This window comes from Staurois parvus, unplaced genomic scaffold (assembly GCF_062004578.1).
Source record: "Staurois parvus isolate SC_StPar_1 unplaced genomic scaffold, SC_StPar_1.0 ptg000425l, whole genome shotgun sequence".
NCBI classification, from domain to species: Eukaryota; Metazoa; Chordata; class Amphibia; order Anura; family Ranidae; genus Staurois; species Staurois parvus.
In genome coordinates, this window is record NW_028318221.1 from 3,658,757 (window position 1) to 3,683,959 (window position 25,203).

Below are 25,203 nucleotides of genomic sequence, written 5' to 3' on the forward strand. Positions count from 1 at the left end.
CTAGTGACTTCAATGCAAAATGCCTTCTCATAGACATTCATGCAAAAATGCCCTTTAGTGAATTCAATGCCAAATGGCGTCTCATAGACATTAAAGCAAAAACATCCTCTAGTGACTTCAATGCAAAAATGGCGTCTCATTGGCATTTATGCAAAAAGCCCTTTAGTGAATTTAATGCCAAATGGGGCCTCAGACATTCACGCAACATCGCCCTCTAGTGACTTCAATGCAAGATGGCATCTCATAAACAGTCATGCAAAAACGCCCTCTGATGACTTCAATGCAAAATGGCGTCTCATAGGCATTTATGCAAAAACACCCTTTAGTGAATTCAATGCTAAATGGCGTACATAGACATTCATGCAAAAATGCCCTCTACTGACTTCAATGCCAAATTGAATTGAATGAATGCAAGACATTCATGCAAAAAACGCCATGAAGTGAATGCAATGCAAAATGGTGTCTCATAGACATTCACGCAACATTGCTCTCTAGTGACTTTAATGCAAAATGGCTTATTATAGACATTCATGCAAAAACGCCCTCTACTGACTTCAATGCAATATGGCGTCTCATAGACTTACTTGTTACGTCTCATACACATTCATGCAAAAACGCGCTCTAGTGAATTCAATGCAAAATGGCATCTCATAGACTTACTTGTTACGTCTCATACACATTCATGCAAAAACACCCTCTAATGGCTTTAATGCCAAATGGCGTCTCATAGACATTAAAGCAAAAACGCCCTCTAGTGACTTCAATGCAAAATGGCATCTCATAGACAAGGGGTGGGCAACTGTGGCCCTCCAGCTGTTGTAGAACTACAGTTCCCATGAGGCATTGCAAAACTGACAGTTACAAGCATGACTCCAAAAGGCAGAGGCATGATAGGACTTGTAGTTCACCAACAGCTGGAGGGCCACAGTTGCCCACCCGTCATAGATATTCATGCAAAAAACGCCCTATAGTGACTTCAATGCCAAATGGTTTCTCAGACATTCATGTAAAATCGCCCTCTAGTGACTTCAATGCAAAATGGCATCTCATACACATTCACGCAAAAACGCCCTATAGTGACTTCAATGCCAAATGGCGTCTCATAGACTTACTTTTTACCTCTCATACACATTCATGCAAAAATGCCCTCTAGTGACTTCAATGCCAAATGGCATCTCAGATATTCATGCAAAAACACTCTCTAGGGACTTCAATGCCAAATGGCTTCTCATAGACATTAAAGCAAAAACGCCCTCTAGAGACTTCAATGCCAAATGGCGTCTCATAGACATTCATGCAAAATCGCCCTCTAGTGACTTCTAAGCCAAATGGCGTGTCATAGACATTCATGTAAAACCGCCCTCTAGTGAACTCAATGCAAAATGGCGTCTCATAGACATTCATGCAAAATCGCCCTCTAGTGACTTCTAAGCCAAATGGCGTGTCATAGACATTCATGTAAAACCGCCCTCTAGTGAACTCAATGCAAAATGGCGTCTCATAGACATTCATGCAAAATCGCCCTCTAGTGACTTCTAAGCCAAATGGCGTGTCATAGACATTCATGTAAAACCGCCTTCTAGTGAACTCAATGCAAAATGGCGTCTCATAGACATTCATGCAAAAATTCCCTCTAGTGATTTCAATGCAAAATGGGGTCTCATAGACTTTCATGCAAAGTCATGTCTCATAGACATTCATGAAAAAAACGCTGTCTAGTCACAACAATGCAAAATTGCTAGCCACAATTGTAAAGGGCGTCTGACGCAATCACGGAAACCGGAAGTGCGGATGCGGCCATTTTGAAAGTGGGAACATGCTGGTTTTCCATACCAAGGGCTACACCTGTATTGTTCTGAGCATTGGAAGCTAAATTTCTTAAATTTTAATGTAAGAAATTGTATTAAAGGTGTATAATTTTATTACATACCGCTGATTATCTCCCCTTTACTCTAAGAGGATATGGAAGAGTGGGAACAGGAGGAGTAGGAAGTTTTTTGGAGAGTGCCACTATCCATTTGTATAAACCCTGACATTTATGTATAAGGGTAATTATCCATTTTTCACCAGTTGGAGATCACTTGATATTTCACGGTTATGTGTTTGAAGTGCTAACTATTAGTCTCCAGTATGTGGAGGTTATCATGTGTGTTCATCATTTTGGGTATTGCTATTTTCACTATATAATATTAATTTGAGTTATATAAAATTTATTAGAAATTTATATATATATATTTTTTTTTTTTCCGTCTCATTTTCACGTGTGAAGTGTGCACGTTATGCAGCTTGCATGATACACTTGCTGTCACGGTTTCATTTTGTATGAAGTTAACGGGTAATACACTATCTTAAGTTTTATTTGTTTTTGAGGTCCAAGAGGATTTTGAAAAGTCTACACTTTACACAGATATTTGGAACTATAATTTTTAGGACATCTATAAGTTTTGGGACATTTTATTTTTTTTTTTTTTTTATTGAATTTATATTCGGTAGATTTATGTGTTTGGGTTATTTATATTTGAATCAATGTGACAAACTCCTGCGCTCCTACTTAAAAACTAATACCTACCAACAAAGGTAAAGCTGCTACATACAGTCATATACCCATAGACAAAAATATAAATAAAACACAAATGATGCAGCGCTACTACCATAAAAATTCTTCACACATAAATGAATAAGTGAAACAGTGCAAAATTGGTGACACAAATAACATAAACACACAATATTAAATAGTGCCAAAAAACTCATAAACACGTGTGACAAGTGTCAATACGAGGTCCTAAAAGGACCAAATAACATAAATGGTGCCCCAAGTAATCCAATGGGATCAAATAGTGCTCCAAAACAAACAAGTCACAACAGGACTCAATGCGCTAAAAAACTTCCCACCAGAACTAAAAATCAGTTCCCACCATATAACACAAAACACACGTGCATCCCAATAAACGCATAAACTAAGAACTGATCATGCAAACAAACATGAATAAATGAATAAATATATAAAGTCCCGTGAAGTGTAAAACACCTGACAAATATACAAAAAAAAAATATATAAAGTCCACAGCAATTCTTGAAGAAAAAAAAAAAAAAAAAAAAAAAAAAAAAAAATGTGCTGATAAATGTGCAGAGATATCTGAAAATGGCTGAATTCCCCGCTCACCTCCCTCTTGCGACCTGCACAGGGTCAAAAGGCCTTCAGGATCACTAACACATGGACCCTTAATAGTAGGTAATCCTCCACAGCTCTCTACACTGACCTCCCCTCATGTACAGATTCAAGCACAGGCTCACAGGGCAGGGCAAATGTTTGCCCTGATGAAGTCACGTGTTAAGCGTGATGATACGCGTTGGCGGTGACGCACTTCCGGTCGGACGCCTTCTTTATTTATATTAGGTATCACAAGCACTGTGGATATAACTGGATATATATTTGTCCACATATGGCCAGTGTGGAATATATGAAACTTTGCATTATGTTTTTTCATCAAGTGTTCACAAACACTATGGAGTATTGTTTATGTTACACCATCACTGTTTAGGTTTATAAGTGCACATTCAGTAGATTCATGGATTATTAACATAGGATTGTCACTGTTTAGATATATTTGTAGTATCTGCATACATTATGAGCTGCATTTTTGATTTACTTTTGTGTCCTATTACTGATAGGCGGCGCACAAGTTGCGGGCCAGTCCAGAGACCATTAATCAAGATGGCAGACTATGTTAGTGCTTGTATGGAACAGCATATGGTGATGAAGTTTCTTGTGAACTAAGGCGTAAAACCCGCGGATATCTACAGAAGACTTCAAGCACAGTACGGTGATGAGATGCTCAGCCGCAGTAAGACATTTGAATAGTGTAAACGTTTCAAAAACATCCATACATCCATCAGTGACAATCCTGGCTGTGGTGGTTCCCAACGCACAGCACTCATTCCTGTGAACATGCTGCAGTGCATAGATCGCCTGATCCTGGATAATCGATGCATAACCTCTTGAAATTGCACAAGAGACTAATCTTCCTAAGGGAACGGTGAACACAATCATTTACAAACATTTGCATTTTTGAGACGTTAGCGCACGATGGGTACCAAGACAGCTTTTCGCTTTTGACCAGCACAGAAGAGTTGAAGTCTGCTCTGTGTTGAAGGAGCGATTTGGCAGAGAAGGCCAGGATTTTCTGGATCGCACCAATACATGTGACAAAACCTGGGCACATCATTTCACTCTAGAATCAAGATGAGCATCAAAGCAGTGGAAGCATGCAAACTCGCCACCACCAAAAAATTTCCAACAATTGCGTCTGCAGCTAAATTATTATTATCATTATTATACAGTATTTATATAGCCCCAAAAGGTTTGCTCAGCGCCGTAAATTATAGTGGGGGAATTGATGGCAAGTCTTTTCTGGGACAAATGGCACTAATGACATAGTGAAGCAGGCTGTCCTAGGATGGTTCGGGCACACTGGTAAATCTGTTCATGCCGAAGCTTTCCCGGCATTAGATAAGTCAGGCATGTCCAAAGTCCGGCCCGCGGGCCATTTACGGCCCGGGGGTCGGTTTAATACGGCCCTTCAAGAGCCATCCCTGTTCTGTGTAATGTGGCCCTCCCACGGCCCTCCCTTCTATGGCAGACAGTCTTCTGCTTGAGAGCAGAGGGCAGTGCGCATGCCTGACTGCGGCGCATTCTCCCTGGTCTGTGTAAATGCGGCTGTCGCACGGCCCTCCCTTCTGTGGCAGACAGTCTTCTGCTTGAGAGCAGTGCGCATGCGTGACTGTGCCGCGCTGGGAGCGACAGAGGGCGGTGACGTCAGGGCCGGGCTTCCAGCGTGAAGTGTGTTTCTCTTCCCCTCCCGGCGGCCGAGCAGAGACTTCAGCTCCAGCTACCTTTTTCACCCTTCACATTAGTGCAGGTAAGTTTTTTTTTTTTTATTTATTTTCAATACATTGTGAAAACTCAGCTGTCAGTTGATCTTAATGTTATGAAATGAAAAGTATGTCGTTTGCAAGTAACTTGACATAAAATAATTTATTTGCATTTAATTGTAATGGTTCAAATGTTCGGAAAAATGTTCGGCCCTCCACCATGTTCACTTCATCCAATCTGGCCCTCTTTGAAAAAAAGTTTGGACACCCCTGGGATAAGTGTATAAATGTAACAGGGGACTATGACAAAAAATAACTGCAGTTTCCACTCCCTGAAATGTGTTCTTTTATTATGCAAACTCAAAGGTCCCAGTTTGATTTGAAAGCCCCTCGTATATCGGGTATTACCAATTGGTCATACACTAATTAAAAATTGACTGGTCCAGCAGGGACCAGCCAAAAGACAATCCGTGTGCGGACTGCCCTGCTTGACAGAAGTTGATCAACTTATTTTGAAGGGACATGCTGTAAAATGTTCTATTGATCAACGGCTGCAGGCGCCGAATGATGAAAAATTTTCCAACATCAGTTGGAATAAGTATATTCCTACATCTGCTGGTGCCACTGTCAGAATGCAATGTCCAATCCAACCAAAGTTTGCTGTTCACACTGCTCTTATACAAGCTGAAGCCTACGTGAACCAGGACAATTCGGTGACAGATTCATATACATCTTAATGGCATGTACACAAATCTGTCACAAATTGTGCCATTTGTCACACTACTGCACAACATATTTCTAACAAGTATCTATGACACTCTTGCTGAATTTGAGTTTTGTTTCTACAAGGCAGAAACACACATGGACCCTGACATACAACAAGCACAGATAGAGCAGTAATGTTTTTTACATATACAGCATTTCAAAGCTGGTTATGTCCTCACTTAGGAGTCCTTATCAACAGCAACAGTTTGATTTAATACAATTTGAGACAGAGAAGGACCATGCTATATCCTACAGAGGAAGTGGTTCCTAATAGGAAACTGTTATTGTGACAAAAAGCTACAGCAGCCTTCTTTCAACAGACACCTCTGCAGTCTACCATACAAATAGTTCACTGTTAGCTGGCTAATGTTCCTGTTTTTGTATTTTGCACAGTAGAGCCTTCTTAAAACAAACCTTCAGCCTATATGGCATGTTGTGCTTCCCTGTTTCTTCCCCTCTTCTCTCTGACAGAGTTTTAATGCACTCTATCCTACTTTTGCTTCTCTCACCTAGGCAGAAAAATGCCTCACCCACCACTAGTGCACAGCTGTGCCACAGGTCTCGGGTCTGGAAAGATCCCCACAGAACTGTGCATGCTCCAATTTGCCTGTCTGTCTATCTGTGCATGCATAGGGTCCCCGCACATGTGCAGAGACCACAACCAGGGAAGTACGAACCTTCTGTTATTGCGTGTGTGCAATCACCTGTGTGTATGCAGATGTGCCAGCGCTGAGCGAACTATTGGAGCTTTATAAATACTGTATAATAATAATAATAATAATGTGCCGATGAGTTGTGCCAGGACTCAAGGGCCACACAGATCCCATCAACATATGTGCACATGTGCCATTATGTTGACTCCAGAGGCAGGGAGTGGAGTCAGCAGGAAGGTGGATTGAAGGTCCGCTTTGAGGGCTAATTGACATCAGCAGTCCAATGGGATCACTGCAGTGCCAAAGCGCCAATCTTGGCACGTCACACTGTTAACTTTTTTTTTTAAATCAAACTTAACTGAAATGTCACATTGAGTTCAACTGGTCACCATGTAGTGCAAAGTGGTGGATTACCTCGCACTGTCCTGCACAAAAAAAAAAAGTATGGTATGTCATACTTTTATTCAGTGCACACCACCCACACACCGCCGCAACGCAGTTGTGTAACTGAGCACACAGGAGACAAAGCATTTCTCCTTATCTTGTGTTGGAACTTCCCTGAAATAGCCGCACAATGCACTCCCACCACACCTGGTGTAAATGGACCCTAAGGGTTTATGTCCCTAGGGAGTTAAAGGTATTCCATGCAGCCAGCCTATCCTTTGCGGTGCAATTAGCGTCCATTAACGCAAATCGCACCGCAAAGTATCGGTACTTGGTATCGGCGAGTACTTGACCTTAAGTATCAGTACTCGTACTCACTGATAAAAAAAACGGTATCGGTGCATCCCTACTTGGTAGTTAGAGGATCTGGTTGCATGGCAGATTGGAAGCTACTAAGGATTAAGACAGTGTTGATCGGCTGACCCCAAGTTCCAGTCCCACACCAAAGTTTCTGCTGGCGAGAAGCTGCATTCCAGGCTGGTTGGAGGATCTTCTCATCATTGCTGATCTTGTCTTCAGGTCTCCGACTCAAAAGACAGACACTCTATCATCCTCAACTGATCTTTGCTGCAATATTCACCTGGAGGTATCTCTATTAATAACTATGTAAACGTGGGTATATGTGCACAATTGAACCAGGACTACTATCGTCAGAAAGAAAACAGCAGCAAAGCACATACAAATAACAATACATAATAAGTAATTGATGATCTCGCAGTAAATGCTATTAAAGCATAAAATAGATTATTATATAAGATAAATGCAGTAACAGAACATAAAATGGACATAAGCTACAGCATGATTAAAGATTACAGTAATAGCAAATAGAACATTGAAGGTAATTGCAGTAATTTCCACAAGAGAGTCACTGCATTAAAACAATGATACAGGGGAAGTCATGGAAACGCAGGAGACAACAAATGTAGTAAAAAATATTATATGTTCCCAAAAGACTCATCCATGTGACTGGAGCCCATATAGCCAAAGATGGTAATAGGGGTCACTAGGAAGAACCCCTAATGGTTAGTATAAATGCCATGTACATTCAGTTAAGTTCCCAATGGGCCAGAGACAACCACAAACACGACAACCATTATTATCATTCCCAGTTTCTTATAGAAACTGGTTTGTATGATTGTGACATAAATGTAAGATTCGAGTAGTTGAGATGTGATCAGTAGAAATATGTCATTGTAAATTTAGTTTCATTCCATGTTATTAACCACTTCCTGTCCGGACACTTTCACCCCCTTCCTGTCCAGGCCAAGTTTCAGCTTTCAGCGCTATCACACTTTGAATGACAATTGCGCGGTCATGCAACACTGTACCCATATGAATTTTTTTGAGACAGATAAAGCTTTATTTTGGTGGTATTTATTCACCACTGGGATTTTTATTTTTTTTGCTATATAAATAAAAAAGTCCAAAAATTTTGAAAGTGTTTTTCTTACGAAATTTTGCAAATAAATAATATTTCATCATAATTCTTGGCCAAAACGTATTCAGTTATCTTTTTAGTAAAAGGGTGATGAAGATTTTTTTTTTTCTTTTACACCGATTGCTTTTACACCCATAAAGGCTTGTAAAAGCAATTATTTCTCCCTCTCTCTGGCTGCATTCTTGCAGCCGTTGAGACATACTGTGTGAGCTGTGATTGGTCACAGCTTGTCAAGTGGAACAAGGCTGTTGTGAATAGCCTTGTACCATGTGTCTTCTGTGATCATTCACAGATTTCACACGTAGTAAGCAATGATGTCAGAAGTGACTCTTCATGTGATCACTGATTGGCCAATCAGTGGTCACATGATCGGGACCTCACACAGAGGTCCTGTACGACGATTGGTGTTCCACTCTGTCCGGAGAACACAGCGGGCACCGAATCGCGGTGCAGCGCGCTCCCAGGGAGCACGCACAGTCCAAAATGGCGGGCACCGTTTATGAACAGCAACCCGCCCCTGGACTGCCACCGTCCTGCTGTTTATATACAGAGGCCGGACGGCAAGTGGTTAAAGATAAGTGTTCAGTATTCAGAGACATATGTTCAGCAATTAGCATCTGAAAGGACAGAGCAGCTTCAAGCTGGAGGTGACACCTAGATGTCAATAAAATGTTGTCACCTATGTAGGCAGAGATTTCCACCTTCTTGAAATCTAAAAGAAGAGTTCCAGCCATTTCAGCTTCGGGAAGCAGCAGGAGACCAGGAGAGGGCTCCGCTCTGTCTGCCAGCTCTGACTTATACCCACAGATCAAAGGAATCTATTTCATCTCTCATAAAAGCTAAAATATTAGTTGCAGAGATATGAAAATACTTCCTTCTGATTGGACACACTGTAGGCTACATCTGCATGTAAAACTGTATTTGTAGCCTCTATAGAATCCCAGAGAAACGCAGAAAACAGTTATATGGCGCCTGATTGCTACAGCTGAACAGCGATTGATACTGTCGCGATCAGACTGATGCACCAGATTGTATACAAGATTTGTATCTGCCTGTGCTTGGTCAGCCAGCTGGATTGGAGTCTCCCTCTAGTGGTGGTCAGAGGTAGTGCTGGCTGTGAAAGTGTATCACGGACAGTCATAAGACCAGCATATAAATGCTCAAAGTAAGTCCCCCTCATTCCCTCTTACACAAAGTCACGGCCGGACGTGCACGCCTCGGTTAGCTAGACGCTGTGGGTGTGCGGTTTGGATCCGTGACAATGATATTATCTCATTAAGGCCTGGGGGGTGGATTGCATAAAGTCATTCAATCCACATAGTTTCCTTGCGTAGTAGTTTTTGATCCCAATTGCCACCACGTGGATCTTTAGTAACTACCTCCAGAACAATAAACTCACCATGTGTAGTATCAAATTTGTGATAAAGTCCCAGATGGTGGCTAATAGGAGTCACCATCTTGGCATTTGAGGAATAATATATATGGTCGTGTATTCTCTGATTAAACTGACGTATGGTCTTGCCCATATAGTAGGCTCCACATGTACTTAGCATAAGGTAAACTACTCCCCTTGTTTCACAATTGGCCTGGAATCTGGGGAGGAGTATTTCCCCATTGGGTAGCTGGAAACCTGTTCCCATTCAAACCGAAGGGCAATAACTACACTTCGCACAAGCAGTAACTCCGCTAGATGATATGGGGCCGTGGGCTCCTAGTGTATAATGGATAGATGTTACTGTATCTCTGATGGACTGAGCTTTCCGAAATACAGTTTCAGGATAGTCTTGAGTATATTTATTTAGGCCATCCTTGCGCCCCCATATCTGTCCCTCTGGATGGCCCCTCACCTTCTGGGAACGTAGAGGCCTGCCGTTTATGATTGGAGGGTTTATCGCTGCATGGTGCATGTTAATATTATATAGAAGTCCTATTATATTGTTATATAACCCTTTCTGTGTTTACATGATGTAATTTGGTATATTCAACATATGTATATATTTTCTAGATTTTACTACTAAGCCCCTGAAGAAGCGATTGTTGACGCAAAACATGTTGGGCCATTCTTCCAGCGGCTTAATGTCTCTCACTCCCCCCCCATAGGACCTTCTGGTGGTTACTGTATGGTTTATCACTAGTTCTGTTCCATTGAATATGGTGGGTTGTGGGACATTGTCTGCAGGGGACATTGTACAAAGATCTTATTTAATTGAAAGATGTTTTTCATGACTTATTGTCAAAATAAAACACAAGTGATTTTACTAATATGTATATTCTGTGTCTCTAAAGTCCATTTGCACTTCTCCCCCCCCCCCCCCCTTTTTTTTATAGTTTGAATGTTTTGATAAATACCCAAAAAAAACTAAAACTGTGCCTGTGTCAAAATATATATGGACCTAACTGTAGGTGTGACTTAAAGTTGCAGCGACTTCAAAGTAGTTTAATTCATTACTTTGATCTGACTTTCATGCAACTTGAGGGCCATATACTTCAAAGTTAAAGGGATACTAAAGTCTTGATTGGTTAAATAACAAATATGTCATACTCACTGGCTCTGAGCAGTGGTTTTGCAGAGAGCAGCCCTGATCCTCATCTTCTTCAGTCCCTACACAGGCGCTCCTGGCCCCTCCCTTCTGTTTGGTGCCCCCACAGCAAGCAGCTTGCTATGGGGGCACCCAAGTAGATGCGCTCCCAAGCCAGTGTGTCCATTCACACACAGAGCAGCGGCTCGGCCCCACCCCCTTCCTCTTCTGATCGGCTGACTGGCTGTGATTGACAACAATGGGAGCCAATGGCTCCCACTGCTGCCTCAGCCAATCGGGAGTGAGAGTCCCTGGAGTACTGAGGTTCTCGTGGACATCGCAGGATCAGGATGGGGCTCAGGTAAGTGTTGGGTGGGGCTACTACTTTTAGAAACCCTCAAACATTGCATGAAAATCATATCTGAATGTTTTACATGCAACAATGGGTCCAACTTTGCAGAGGGACAAGTCACATCCAAGTCACACTCATCCAAAGTCACACAGCTCTGAAGTCGTACAAGTGTGAATAGAGCCTTAATATTATATACTGGTTGCAGTAGTTCCTCTGTTCCCACTTACTTTGTTTAGATCAAGGCTCACCAAACTTTCAAACCATAAGACCAGTTTAATGTCCTTCAGACTTTGGGGGACCGGACTGTAGCCATTGTGAGTAAAAAAAAAAAAAAAAAAAAAAGGCCCTTACGTTAGTGGGGGAAAAACCATTTTACACCATCTTTAGTATCATTGGGAAGAATTGTGCCTCATTGTTGGTGACATTGGGATGAATTGTGCCCCGTCAGTGTTGGTATCACTGGATGAAATCTGACCCAAGGGCCGGATGAAAGCAAGTAGAGGGCTGCATCTGGCCCCCAGTTTGGAGACCACTGGTTTAGATTAACCCCTTCACCCGGCCGCACGCAAATGAGCAGCCTCCCGGCGTCTGGGCCTAGACGCCGAGCGGCCGTATGTAACAAAAAACATATGTGATGAGAGCGCGTGCCCCCAGCACACATGTGCGGTACTCACTGAAAGGTCCCAGTCGGCTCTTTCGATCGGGACCTTTCCCGATCATGTGACCGGCCGTGACGTCACGGCGGCCACATGACACTAAGCCCTGCCCACCTCCCAGCGCAGGAACTCCTCTTCACACCAGGACGATCCATCATGAAGGGGTTAATGGCTCATTTCCCAGTTATGGAATCTCCTCCGCTCTCAGAGGTCCTATCCTGGGTATTGGCACTGCGTATTGTCAAACCCACTCTTTCATTTCGTGAAGATTCTGGTTCTCTTATTTACCTACAGGCTTAGCACAATATGCTGTTTGGGTCGGGTGGGGCCTTTTCTCATACATGCCTTTTATGAAATCCCTCAGTATATAGAAGCTTTCCAGATAGGTGAACACCCAGAACATGTCACAAATCCTTACCACACTATAGAGGTGTACACAGGGCCGTGTGTAGTGCAGGACAGCTGTGTGATTGGATCTCCTGTCCACAACTGTACAGAAGTGACAACTGGTAGCGATGTTCTGCTCTCCAGTAAGATTCTATAGCCAGCACTACACTTCCCGCTTCTTGTGCTCTTCGTTGATTGGTAGTTCCCTCAGATCATGTGACTGCACTATAGAGGGAGCTCTCACTGATTTGTCCCCACACTGCGCCCCGTAATCCGGAAGTGTAACCAGGAAGTATCTCTGACTCTGTATTGTCCCATTCAGATGTGTACTTCGGCTTAGCTGGGAACCCGGGGACGGTGACAGGGGAGCCATGAGGGTCGGCTCGTCGGTGTTTGCTTGTTGCTGCCTGCTTGTACAAGTGGTGGGACTGGCTCTGTTCCTGCGAGGGTTTTTCCCAGTCCCTGTCCGCTCTCAGTCCAGGAGGAGCAGCGCCTCTGATGTACCTGCAGAGCCATCGGCAGCAGGTGAGAGGACGCAAAGCTAACAGCACGCCTCTGTGTTTGCAGGACTACTGAAATTCATGGTGCTGTATGAAGGAGAGAGAAGCTAAGGCTAGTCAATTGTAGAACACCAGCATTGACCTAGTTCTGCCCACAAAGATGTCATCTCATGTCAAAACATAGCAACCAATCAGCTTTTAGTTTTCATTTGCAAAGCTTAAAGTGATCACCTTTTCAGAAAAAAAGAAAAGGTGAAGTAAGACCCTATCCCTGGTGCCGGTTGCCCAAACCTCCATGGATGAAGAGCTGTCAGTGCCCACCCAGCCAGTATAGCAGTCCAGGGATTGGGCATCCTTACTCCTCTTCTTTCTTCTTTTTGCAGGGCTTCCAGGAGGGATCAGAGTGATTCTGGTCAGTGCCAGCATAGACCATCACTCTGATCTCTCCAGGAAGCCCTGCAGAAAGAAGAGTGGGGATTTCAGATCACTGGACTGCTGCATATGGCTCTGACAGCTCATCACGCACAGAGGTAGGTACAGTAGAGGCCAGGGTGGGGTGGTAAGGTTATACGGTGTTAGCTCACTTTGTCATTTTTTCTGAAAAGGTGAACTTACACTTTTGGCCTCATGCACACTGGGTATTTGCCCAGCTCTTCTGAATGCCTTTCACTTGGCAAGAGAAAAGCAGCGGTAAAGCGCCTAAAGCTTCATTTTTGTAAATGCATTTAGGTGCATTAAGCACTTGGGTGTTAAAGTGTTACTAAACCCACAACAGTAAAATCAGTCTGTATATGCAGTAAAGCATGCTTTTAAACTCACTGTGGAACCTAAGGGGTTAATCCTCCGCATTGTGTAAAAAGGATTTAGAGGTAGAAAAAAAAAGTCAAACACTTCTAAAAGTTGCATTTTTAACATCCAGTGTGCATGAGGCCCTAAGCTTTGCAAATGAAAACTAGATGCTGATTGGTTGCCATGCACAGCTGCTCCAGATTCTGTCTGCTCTACATTTGATTTTATATCACATCTTTGCAGATGGAACTAGGTCAATTCTGAAGTTCTGTTTCTTTCCAGCATTTGGTTCTCTTTCCTTTATTACACAAGCACCATAAATACCATAGGTTCACACTTGTGTATTTCAGTGAATATTACATTTTGCAGAAACGCAGTACAAACAATTTAACATAATTTCCTATGGATCTAGTTACCATATATGTGCTTTTTGAGCTGGTGCGTTTTTTGGAAAAGGTCAGGCACTTTTTTCACGCAGCAGATTGCGTTTTGCCTGTAACAGATTTCAATGGACCTGTAACAAAAACTTGTGTTTTTTATGCTGAAAAAAAAAAAGTATTGCCATGGGTGTGACTTTGATGCAACTTTGTATGGGTGCGACTTTGATTGCACTTTAATGCAACTTTTGATGGGTGTGATTTTGATACAACTTTTTTACTTGCTAATGGGAAAGTATAACAGCTTTGTTCATGTAATGCAACTTTGATGGGACTTTGCACCCTCTGGCACTCAAGTTGCATCAAAGTTGCACACATGAACAGAACTGTTATACTTTCCTATTAGTAAAAAAAAAGATGCATCAAAGTCACATCTATTCAAAGCCGCACCCATCCAAAGTGGCATCAAAGTCAATACTTTCCTATTGGCAAACTCCCCCACAAAATGCATTAAAAAGTGTTCAAAAACGCCCTGTATACATAATCCACAATCTGCATAGATGTGAACCTAGCCTTAACAAATAACTATTGGGGGGGGGGGGAGATGAAGAATTGGGTGGGTGGGTGTACAGTGTTCACATTTTTTATTTTTTCTCAGAAGGAGAACCAACCAAATGTTTAAGTGCGACCAAGCTCAGGCATGTTTCCACGCACCAAATGTAGAGCAGCCCATTCATTTCAATAGGAAGAAATATTTTAACCACTTTCGGAGCAGCTATTTACCCATACATTGCTGAAATCCCGTCTCATAGACTTTCATGCAAAGTTGCGTTCCCATTGACCTTATTACAAAAACGCCCCCTAGTGACTTCAATGCAAAATCGCATCCCGTTGATTTCAATGCAAAAACACCCTCTCTTGACTTCAACGCAAAATCGCATCTCATAGACTTTCATACAAAGTCATGTCCCATAGACTCTAATGCAAAAAGTGACTTCAATACAAAATCCTTAGCCACATTAATTGAATTAAAAAAAAAAAATTAAAAACTGTCTTTCGGTTTTCGGCCAAGTGCATCCTGAATTTTCGGTTTCGGCACCAGACTTTTCATTTCAGTGCAGCACTAATGTAAGGTATCATCGCAAACTTCAGATCGAGGGCAGTAATTCTAGCACCACAACTGCTATGTAAATCTAAAGTGGTAACCTGTAAAGGCTTTTAAAGTTTCACCTGTGGATATTAAAAATTTACGTAGTTTGTTGCTGTTGCATAGGCATGCACAATTTAAAGTGTGACATGCTTGGTATCTGTATACCCAGTGTAACATCTTTTATATCTTACCAAACAATTGGGTATTATAATGTGTGTGAATTAAAATTCAAAAAAGTGTTTTTTGTTTTTATTTTTGTTCTTTTTTTAAATTACGTTTGAAAAACCGCTGTGCAAATATCATGTGACATAAAAAATTGCAATGACCACCAGTTTATTCTCTAGGGCCTCTGGTAAAATAAATATATAATATTTGGGTGTTCTAAGTAATTTTCTAGCTAAAACTACTGATTTTTTTTTTTACTTGTAAGCAAATAGTATCAGAAAAGGCTTGGTCTAATTGTGGTTAAGAATGGTAAAAGTAAAGCTTTTCTTCCATTTTAATGGCTAACTCCACCTTTTGCACCATTTACATATTACACTTGTACTTACAATTTATCAAGGTGCAGTTAGGACCTGCCACTCCACCTCCATAAGAGCATGCAGGGGTTTTTCTCCCCTGCAGCCACTGTCTCTTTTGAAATTTGCACTGCTGTGCAGGGCTCCACCCACACAAGTTCATTCATTCCCAGAATGAACTACAAGACTTGTAGTTCTCAGTAAAAGATGAGTTTGGCGACTGTCTAACTTAAAGCTTGTAGCTCAGTACAGAGAATCTGCAGGAGCCTTCCTAATATCCCGAAGTTTGGCTTTAACTGTTTCCCAAAGGAGTTACATTCAAGGCATGCCACAAATAATAACTCTCACAGTTGCTTGTGCTCTCAGCAGAACTGTCAAGCCATCAAATAGCTAGTGTCATAATGGATCACATGTGTAGCACCATGGCAACTGCAGATTAAACAGAGGCTAAGATGGTAGCTTCATTGGCAGTGAAGGATAGGAGGGTTTAGTTCCATTATTTTTTTAATTATTTACTTAGTGGTATGCGACATTTACAATGAAATGGTAACTTCACAGAACAGATAAGCCATACAAAATAACATTTGAACCATCAATGTGTGTGTGTAAAATATATATATATATTTGGAAAAAAATTCCAGGAGAGGTGCTCAGGAATTGGGGGAAATCAGATATGAGCCATTCAACTAGGGTCAGGGCATACCAAATTTTATATATTATGAAAAAGAGGAAGAAGAGCGAGAATAGGAAAAGGGAAAAAAAAAAGGGGGGGGGTAGAGAAGAGGGAGAGGGAATAGGTCGAAGGGGGAGAGGGGTGAAAGTGGCCCCCTGGGAGTAGGGAACAGCAGTACCTGACATGCTGAAAAAAGAAGAAACAAAAAAAATCCTTCAAGGTGTTAAGCACAGAGCAAAAGTTATGTACAGTATGTTGGAGGTATTCATCTGAGAAGTGGAAAAGGTCCCAGTAAAACCACCTGGTCTTATGCTCCTCTGATTTGTCCTGAATAGCAAAAGTCAGATCCTCCATCTGTTCAATGTTACTCACTCTTTCGAGCCACTGGGCCATGGTAGGGGCAGCCTGTTGCTACCAATGGCTCGATATGCACGCCCGTGCCGTGTTTGAGGAGAGATTTATGATAGCGCTTCTTCGACAAAGGGTTGAGGTTAAGGAGGACCACAGCTGGGTCATTATGCAAAGATTTGTCTGTAAATATGTGATTTAGTCAAAGGACCATTGACAGTCTGGAGTTTAGGGCATTTCCAGACAACATGGACAATGGTGCCTGGGTGTTGTTCACAGTGCCAGCAATGGTCAGATTGATTGGGAAATAGTTTGGCCAAGGCTGATGGGGTTCTGGACCATCGTGTGGTAATTTTGTACGAGGATTTCTGCTATTTACTACAGAGGGATGACTTCTGCACAAAAAAAAAGGATATGTTTCTTCTGAGGTTCTGTGAAACTAGTTTGCAGGTCTCTCTCCCATTTCGCTAAGAACGGTGGGTCAATAGTGGCGTGAAAGTCTAACAAAGTTTTGTAACAAGTCGAGAAGGATCCAAGGATTGATCCCTCGCTGAAGCCGTGCCCCTCAAAGGAGTGAAGCTGCCGAGGGAAGAGTGTTTGTTTGGGCATAGAACACAGGAAATGTGAAAGCTGAATAGCTCTCCAGTGATCTAATGCAATAGGCATTCGTTCATCTAAGAGAGTTTTAATGGGAATCCAGTATGCTGACCACAGGAAATGGCGCGTGAAAGCTCCTTTTCGAGACTGCGTGGTAAAGATCAAGACTGTAAGGAAATCTGGGTATCCAAGGATGGGCGTCCTAGGAGAAGAAAAACTGGACAAGAAAGATAGGCGGAAAAAACCTATCCATCTCCACAAGAGTGGGGCCAATCAATGGGTGAGTAGCCAAGTAGGTAGTTTGTGGCTTGCCCACCCAAAGTAATCCTGCCAGTGGGACGTTAGCAATCTCCTGTTCCAGCTCCACCTATAGTTTCAATTCATTGTGTCAACTCTAATCTACTACCCGCGTCATATGTACTGCCGTATAGTATAGGGCAGGGTCTGGAAATCCTATGCCTCCCTTGAGCTTTGGTCGCAACAGCAAGGCTCTGCCGATATATGGGCACTTGCCACACCAGATGAACTTTATGAATGCTGAACATACAGCATGGAAAAAGGGCTGGGGTAATTTGACAGCTAAGGCCTGCAACAAGTACAACAGTCTTGGCATTGTGTTCATCTTAAGTAGGTTACGCGGCCGAACCTGGAAAGAGCTAGAGTGTCCCATTTCTTAAGGTCGGCAGCTAGCGTTGTCAGAAAGGGCTAGAAATTCAAAGGAAGAATGTCCTTCAAATTTGTGGGGATTTTCATCCCCAGATATTGTTTCAAATAGGCTGCCCATTTTAATGGGAAAAAGGGGAGTAGGCTTCTCGGGGTGGAATCTGATTTTTGGAGGTTAATTTTAAACTTAGCTAGAGTGCCATATTGCTTTAGCTCTTGCAGCAATTAAGGTAAAGATGTTAGAGGTTCAGCAATATAAAATAAGAGATTGTCTGTGTAAGCTGCCACTTTGTGTTGGTATTTACCTGCCTGAACACCTCTAATGTTTGGATTGTTTACATGACGAAGGAGAGGCTCTAGAGAGAACAAATAATAGGGGTGAAAAGGAGAAACCCTACCTGGTGCCATTTGAGTTTGCGAAAGTGTTAGATTCGAATCCGTTCACCTGGACTGTAGCCATAGGATTAGTGTATAAAGCAGACATCCAGGCCAAGATGGGTGTCGGCATCCCAACAGAGCGATTTGTCTCCTGGGGAAACCTTCAATCTACCCGGTCAAATGCCTTTTCCGCATCAGTGGACAGGTGTAGAAGGGGGATGTGGGATCTCTTTGCTTTCTCTTTACATTAAGTGTCCGGATGGTATTGTGTCTTGCCTCTCTTGTCTGGATGAAGCCGACTTGGTCTGTCATAATGAGATGTTGCAGCAGGACATTCAATCTAGAGGCTAAGATTCTGATAAATTTATTTATTTCAGGCACTTATATAGTGCCGGAAATTTACGCAGCGCTTTACATATATGTTATACTTTCACATCAGTCCCTAACCCTCAAGGGGTGTACAATCTAAGGTCCCTAACTCACATTCATATACAAGGGTCAATTTAGACAGGATCCAATTAACCTACCAGCATGTCTTTGGAGTGTGGGAGGAAACCGGAGTACCTGGAGGAAACCCACGCAGGCACAGGAAGAACATGCAGGAGGTACCGTGGCTGGGATTCGAACCAACGACCCTAGTACTGCCAGGCGGAAGTGCTAACCATTTAGCCACTGTGCTACCCTATAAATAGTTTGATGCAACAGTTCAGAAATGATATAGGTCATTAACTGGAACAAAGCAATGGGTCCTTTCCTGTTTTTGGGATAATAATAGAGGCACGCAACATGTTTGGGGGGATACTGTTCTCATCCAGGATACATTAAAGGATGTGATAAAGTGGGACGCCAGGTGGTCCTTGTATGTTTTTTTAGTAAAGAAGTGTAAATCCATCAGGTCCAGGGGCCTTCCCAGGTTTGGTTTCAGCTACGGCTGATGCAAATTCTTCTACTGTAAGAGACTGGGAGAGCGCATCCTGGTCTTCAGGTGTGAGGGCAGGTAGATTAGTCTCACGCAGATAATCGTGGATGGTCACGGGGGAGGTAAATGTCAGACCGGAAGATGAGTCTGATTCTATATTGTAGAATTGAAAAGCTTCTGCCAAGTCTAGGGAAGCATGAATTTTAGATCCAGATGGAGTGATCAAGTCTGGAATATAAGATTGGGTGTGTTTTTGTCCCAAAAAATCCTTGGCTAATAAGCGGCCACATTTGTTACTGTATTTGTAAAATGAACGACGGGTTTTGAGCAATATATGCTTTGCTTTATACAAGGAGTGTTTCCTAATCACCTCTCTGAGCCGAACCAACTCTGCCTCATTAGTACGATTAGTAACTGAATGGAGTTATTATGCCTGGTAAATTATTTTTAATTGTGTTACTTGTGCTTTCCAGTAATATAGTTTATTTGTAATCTTTACAGGTTTATCATCGAACTGGACTCGGCCTCCACATCCTATTTTCAAGAGGGTTGTCATTTTTCTCATAGATGGCTTGAGACAGGACTTTATATTTGGAAAAAAGGGCAAAGAACACATGTCTTATATTACACAACTTATTCAGAAAGGAACAACACACAGCTTTATAGCAAGAGCAACTGCGCCAACTGTTACCATGCCTCGGATTAAGGTTCGTACTAGTGTTTGGACTTAATGGTAAATTTTATGGTTTGACGGACAATCACACCTTTATATTTTGTACCTCCTGTAAACGCTGAATTTTGTTTCCACATTCTAGGAAGCTCCTTTAAGCTATTAATTGTGACCTGTGGAAAATAATTCTTAAGCAGCCTTACATAAAGAAACAGGAGAAGGGGGTAGTTGCTGTTTTCAAATTTACATTATAGGGTATTTGCATACAGTACTAAAGTATGAACATCAGATGCTCCTGCCATAAAAATCACGAGGATGGGCTGTATAGCATTTGCACTTACATGTACATATGCGTAAAAAATATTCTAGCTTTTTTTTTATAATCAAGGGAGTGTGGTTTACGTACATATTTGCACTTTTGCAAATGTACGTGCCTGTGCACATAGAAATAGTGACCATCAAGACAGATTCTTTCTTTTTCACTGTTCCATACACAGTGCAGGTTTACATGCCCATATCTACAGGTCCATTAAAAACAATAGGATGCATTTAAATCAGTAAAAAAAAATGCTTGAATGCCAAATAACATGTCTGAAACCTGCTGATTGCCTGTGTCCATTTTGAGAGGGAGTAAAGATATGATCTATCCTAGAATAGGTTAAATGGACATTGGAGTAATATGTAAAGTCGCGACTGGAAGTATGAAATTCCCATGCTATCTGATCGGTGTTGGGAGCATAATAAGTGAGGAAAGTCACCTGTTCCCCCTCTATCTCTCCTGCCACCAGAAGGTACCTACCATTAGGATCCCGAATCACGTTATGGGGCGAAATGGAGAGCCGTTTGGATATACATATTGCGACACCCAGGGTCTTGTCCGGCTCGTTAGCCAGAAAAAATTGGGGATAATGACCTTGTAAAAATGCAATAGGGAAGTGAGTCTCCTGTCACAGAACTACATCTGCTCCCACCGAGTGGTAATAATGGAAAGCTTTTCTATGTTTTACTGGAGAGTTCAGACCCTGAGTATTATCAGAAAAAACCATAAGGGGTTTGGGTGTGTTATTGGAGGCCATGAGAAAGGTCAAAAAAAGAGCTGACTTACCCTAGAGAGGTAATAACCAGGGAGAAGCAGGTGCCGCTTGGGTGGATTTGAAAAATAAAAACACTAAAAGAAAAGAGAATTATTGCAGTGAAGTAAGAAAAGAAGAGAGAACCTGCAATCAGGGAAAGAGAAAAGCAGAATAATAGTAAATTCCAAAACATCATGAAATACGGTATTGGGAGGTCAATTGCGGGCGTACCGCGATGACCACCAAACTTAAACTAAATACGTCCACAAATTGTGGAAAAGGGTCTGGGTCCACGTCCACCACAATAAAAGAGGCAGAGGTGGAATCAGAGTGGGGTGCAGTACTCACGCATCCAAACAACAAGACTGATGGAGAACACAAGTCCCCCAGTGGTTCTGGATCCGTAGCAAAGAAAACAAACAAGCTGATAAACGAAATATAACAGGACAACTGTGCAGGGGGAACAAAACTAAGGTCCGGAATTGAGAAAGGGTGAGGGACCCGATATACGAGACCCATATATCAGGTGAACAGGTAACATAAAGCGGAGCTCTACCCAAAAGGGGAAGTTCCGCTTTAATGCTTTGTCCCCCACTCCCTTTTAAGGATTGGCACCTTTGGGGAGCACGAGGGGGGGGGGTGAGTTGTCCTCCCTCCCCGTAGTCTTCTGGGACATGTGACAGGTCTTAGACTACGAGGCCATTCACAAAGCGCAGTGCTTCTCGCAGTGAGCACCTGCCGCAATCTGTCACAGCCGGTGAGGATGCCGCTGGACCAAGGGACAGGTAAGTGACTGTATTTTAAAAGTCAGCAGCTACAGTTTTTGCAGCTGCTGACTTTTTTATTTTTATTTTTTTTTCAGCTGGAACTCTGCTTTAAGTAGAGACCAACAAACTCAGTCCACTATATCAGGGAGGTTGGGACTTTTGCTTCTGATGTTGTGCCATAATGGTGACAGAGGAGCGGTAGTTTCCAGTCGACTTTTGTCTTCCGGGTAAGGTGAGTGATGCTGTGGAGCTGTAGTAATTAAACCCAGGCTTAACAATAAGGATTCTTCCTCACTAAAGGTGGCAAATAAATGACAATCGTAAGGGGAACATCCAATGATATTTAATGTTCAGATCTTGGAGAGGTTTCAACATTGTTTTAAATGCTCGTCGTTTCTGTATGGTGACCTGTGAGATATCAACAAAGATTTGGACGTCATGACCTCCTATCTGAATATTGCGGTTTTCTCTGGCTTCCGTTCCTTAACCCTAAAAAATGGGGCTTCACAATAATGTCCCTGGGAGGCCATTTGGACAGGGGGCCATTAGGGCTCTATGGGCCCGATCCAGCTCAAGATTATAATCCTGTGCATTAGGAAGCAAGGAGTGCATCAGTTCCAGAACTGCTGCATGGGTATCAGTATAAGCCTCAGGAAGGCCTCAAATTCAAAAGTTGTATCTTTGGGACCTATTTTCCAAGTCGTCGATTTCCGCCAGGGCTTCCTCTAGTTTTATATGTAATTGAGACATCTGATCAGTATTCTGATGGTTCTGGATACCGTGGCGTCCAGCTTAGTTTCTATGGTATTGATATGATCACCAAGATCTTTGAATTCTTGCTTAACCTCAGTGGTGATATGTTTACTCGCCTTCTCTAAGCCTTGATCCAGCAGCGCTGAGAACCTCGCCAGTATGATAGGGTCGCCCGAATATTCAGACTGCGGCTGCTGAGAAAGTTGGGAGGAAAGGGCCTGTAGCTCAAGGCTAGCGATATTGTTACTTTGGTTTGTTATAATCTCTCCCATGGCCCTGTCCAATGAGGAGCTGGTGGGTTGTGAAGAGCCTCTACCCAGGCAATCATCCTCAGAAGAGGAGAGTGGGAGATCTTGCTCACCCTGCCTGGGAGAAGAGAAGTCCAAAGATACAGCTCCCCGGGCCGCAGTCTGCCATGTGTCAGGAGCTGGCAGCGGAGTCGTGGTGGCCATTTTGGATTCGGCTCGGTCTGAGACTGTGTCTCCTGGAGGCGCACCGGTGCCGATTTATGTCTCCCCTTCACCATAGGGGGGATGCCAGTGGTGCTGAGGGCTGGCGGGAGGCGGTCTTGAGCGGCTGTGTCCATACCCCAACCCCATTCCCCCCCGGCTGCCAGTATTAGTGGCAATTGGCCAGTGTGTGGCGGAGAAGCAGAGTCAAGCAGCCGCCATCTTCCGCTGCACGCATGTGCCCCTATTTTGTGATATTTTATTAAAGTTTTAACAATGAAAGGCACTTTCTTTGACACGACAAACACAAGGTATTAATTAGTCCAAATTATTTCAGTAACAAACTGCTACCTGGGGTGTGTTTTGCTCACAGGTTTTTGGCCTTCCTGACGGCACTAGTCCCAGACTCCAGACTGTAAGCTCTGGGTTGCACTATTTGCACTTTTGCACTAATACTTATCTACTTTGTCTCAGAAGCCTTATTTTCTCACTAGATCAAGATTTGTGAAGGCTGATTTTATAAAGCTTGTCTGCCCATGGCGAGAGCCTTGTTAGCTGGATTGCTTTGACCTTCTATCATTTGGAATTGAGCTAGGTAAGGCCATGTGTGTCATGTAAAGATCCAGCACTGCAATGGAAATCTGCCTATTTTGGTAGGTCTTCTGCTTCATCATAGGTCATAAGTGTAAAAAATATTGAATGTAAATGTCAAAGAATATATACCCGTTTGCTTAAAATATGTGATTCCAGTAAATAGCAGATAGTCAGCATCTCCATAAAAACAGGAGTGAAGAGTACTTGCATTTCAGCTCCAGTACAGGCCTGTTTTCCTCATGCCTTAAGCCAGCCATGTATGGATTCTAATTTAGCAGGTTCAGAAGGGACTAGTTGAATTTTGATCCATGTTTGAACAGGCTGGTTGTACACAGGTTGATCTATTGATCGACTTGTCTACAACCAGCCTGTCAGGTTTTTGCCAAATGACCAGGCTCCCTGCTGTCAGAATACAATAGCACAGAGGGAAGGATTCCCTCAAGCACATTGAATGTGTGGATGGGGGAATCGGCCCTTGAACGAAAAAAAATGAATCATGTGTGGCAGCCTTAAAGTACTATGTTTGTTTTTTTTTCTTCACATCTAATGCCTAAAGACCTGTTCACCCTATGTGCAGTTACCTGCATTCAAGGACAAACACAGGTAACTACAATGACACACAGTAAACAATCACTTATGTGTGGTGTCACGTTCACACCAGAATATGGTGTTTGTCTGCATTCCAGAGCTGTGCTATAATATGCAACATTTGTGTATATAGCACTGCCCTGGATGGCCCTTCCTGTCACTCTGCGCTGCTGTGCAGTGATGTGCATAAGGTGTCACTTTGTGTACTTCACATAAAGTTCACTCAAAAATTAAAAAGTGAGCTGTGTGATGCAATAAAATGTGCACAGCACTGCCCCTCTGTCGCTCAGCTCGGCAGCTCAAAAAACTGGTACCTGCACACCGGTTTAGTGTGCATACAGCAGCATTTTAGGTTACAGGCTAGTGTGAATGGGCCCTTATGTGAAGTAATGATCTTTCATGTTATTATGCATAGTGTGTCTCCATTGCTTATATGCTTACACGCTTGTTAGGACCTCTGGCATGTTCGGGTCTGGTTTGGAAGCCGTACCCTTTTGTGTACCAGTGTTTTGCTGTGCTTCTATAAAGAGACAGAAAAACATATAACATGAATCCAGGAACACACTACAAACAAACAGCAACTGCCCAAACCTATAACTGGCCTTTGCAGCAAGAAGGAAAAGGAAGGGTGACGCATATCAAAAACACCAAAGAAAAATTCCCAGCTCAACTTACCAACCAGCCAGCAACCAAGCTAATTATCCTAACCGTTCACGTTAAAAACAGGGGTTTAGTTTGCACACATTTGCAAATACATGCGTAAGCTGCAGATGCTGTTCACGCCCCCCAGTCTTAACTGTATAAATTTTGAGAGCCTCCATAGTAGAAGTACATGTTTAATAATGGATAAATTTAGGGCAGGTATGCCAGGAGGGAGCCCACCTCTCCTTAAAGGCACAGGGGTGCACTGGACACCTAGCACATAGCACAATGGCAGCAAAGGTGTCCAGTGCATCCCCTCATCAATATATCAACAGTACAAACAAATAGCAACTGCCCCAACCTATAACTGGTCTTTGCAGCAAGGGGCGACATGGAAGGGCAACACACATCAAAAACAAGAACTTGCCGCAATGCACTGCAAAGATGTGAAGGTGATTTAAAACACAGAACGTGTTTGCATTTACAACAATTCCATTACATCACAATAAATGAACAGAAAGTTATAAGTATTTATTTATATTCACTTGTCCAGCACTTCATGTTCTGCTTTATTTTCCAGCAGTAGGTTGGGATTATCAGCCTATGTAGGGCCCAGTGATCACCTCCTGTCCCTGTGATCAGGACTGTGCAGCAGGCTGAATCCATTTA

General features: G+C 42.7%; 2 protein-coding genes across 2 annotated transcripts in view; one reads left to right on the forward strand and one right to left on the reverse strand.

Moving 5' to 3' along the window:
• LOC149454522 (uncharacterized) overlaps nt 1–12,288 on the reverse strand; it is a 35,100-nt gene extending 22,812 nt beyond the window's left edge. The window contains exon 1 of the mRNA XM_089687445.1: nt 12,118–12,288. The gene's annotated coding sequence lies outside the window, so the exon portion shown is untranslated. The remainder of the gene's footprint in view (nt 1–12,117) is intronic.
• A 53-nt stretch (nt 12,289–12,341) lies between these two features.
• The window catches only part of PIGG (phosphatidylinositol glycan anchor biosynthesis class G (EMM blood group)), a 59,846-nt gene continuing 46,984 nt past the window's right edge, over nt 12,342–25,203 (forward strand). The window contains exons 1-2 of the mRNA XM_089687444.1: nt 12,342–12,611; nt 19,500–19,705. Coding sequence (XP_089543570.1) covers nt 12,458–12,611; nt 19,500–19,705 — 360 coding nt within the window. The 5' untranslated portion in view covers nt 12,342–12,457. The remainder of the gene's footprint in view (nt 12,612–19,499; nt 19,706–25,203) is intronic.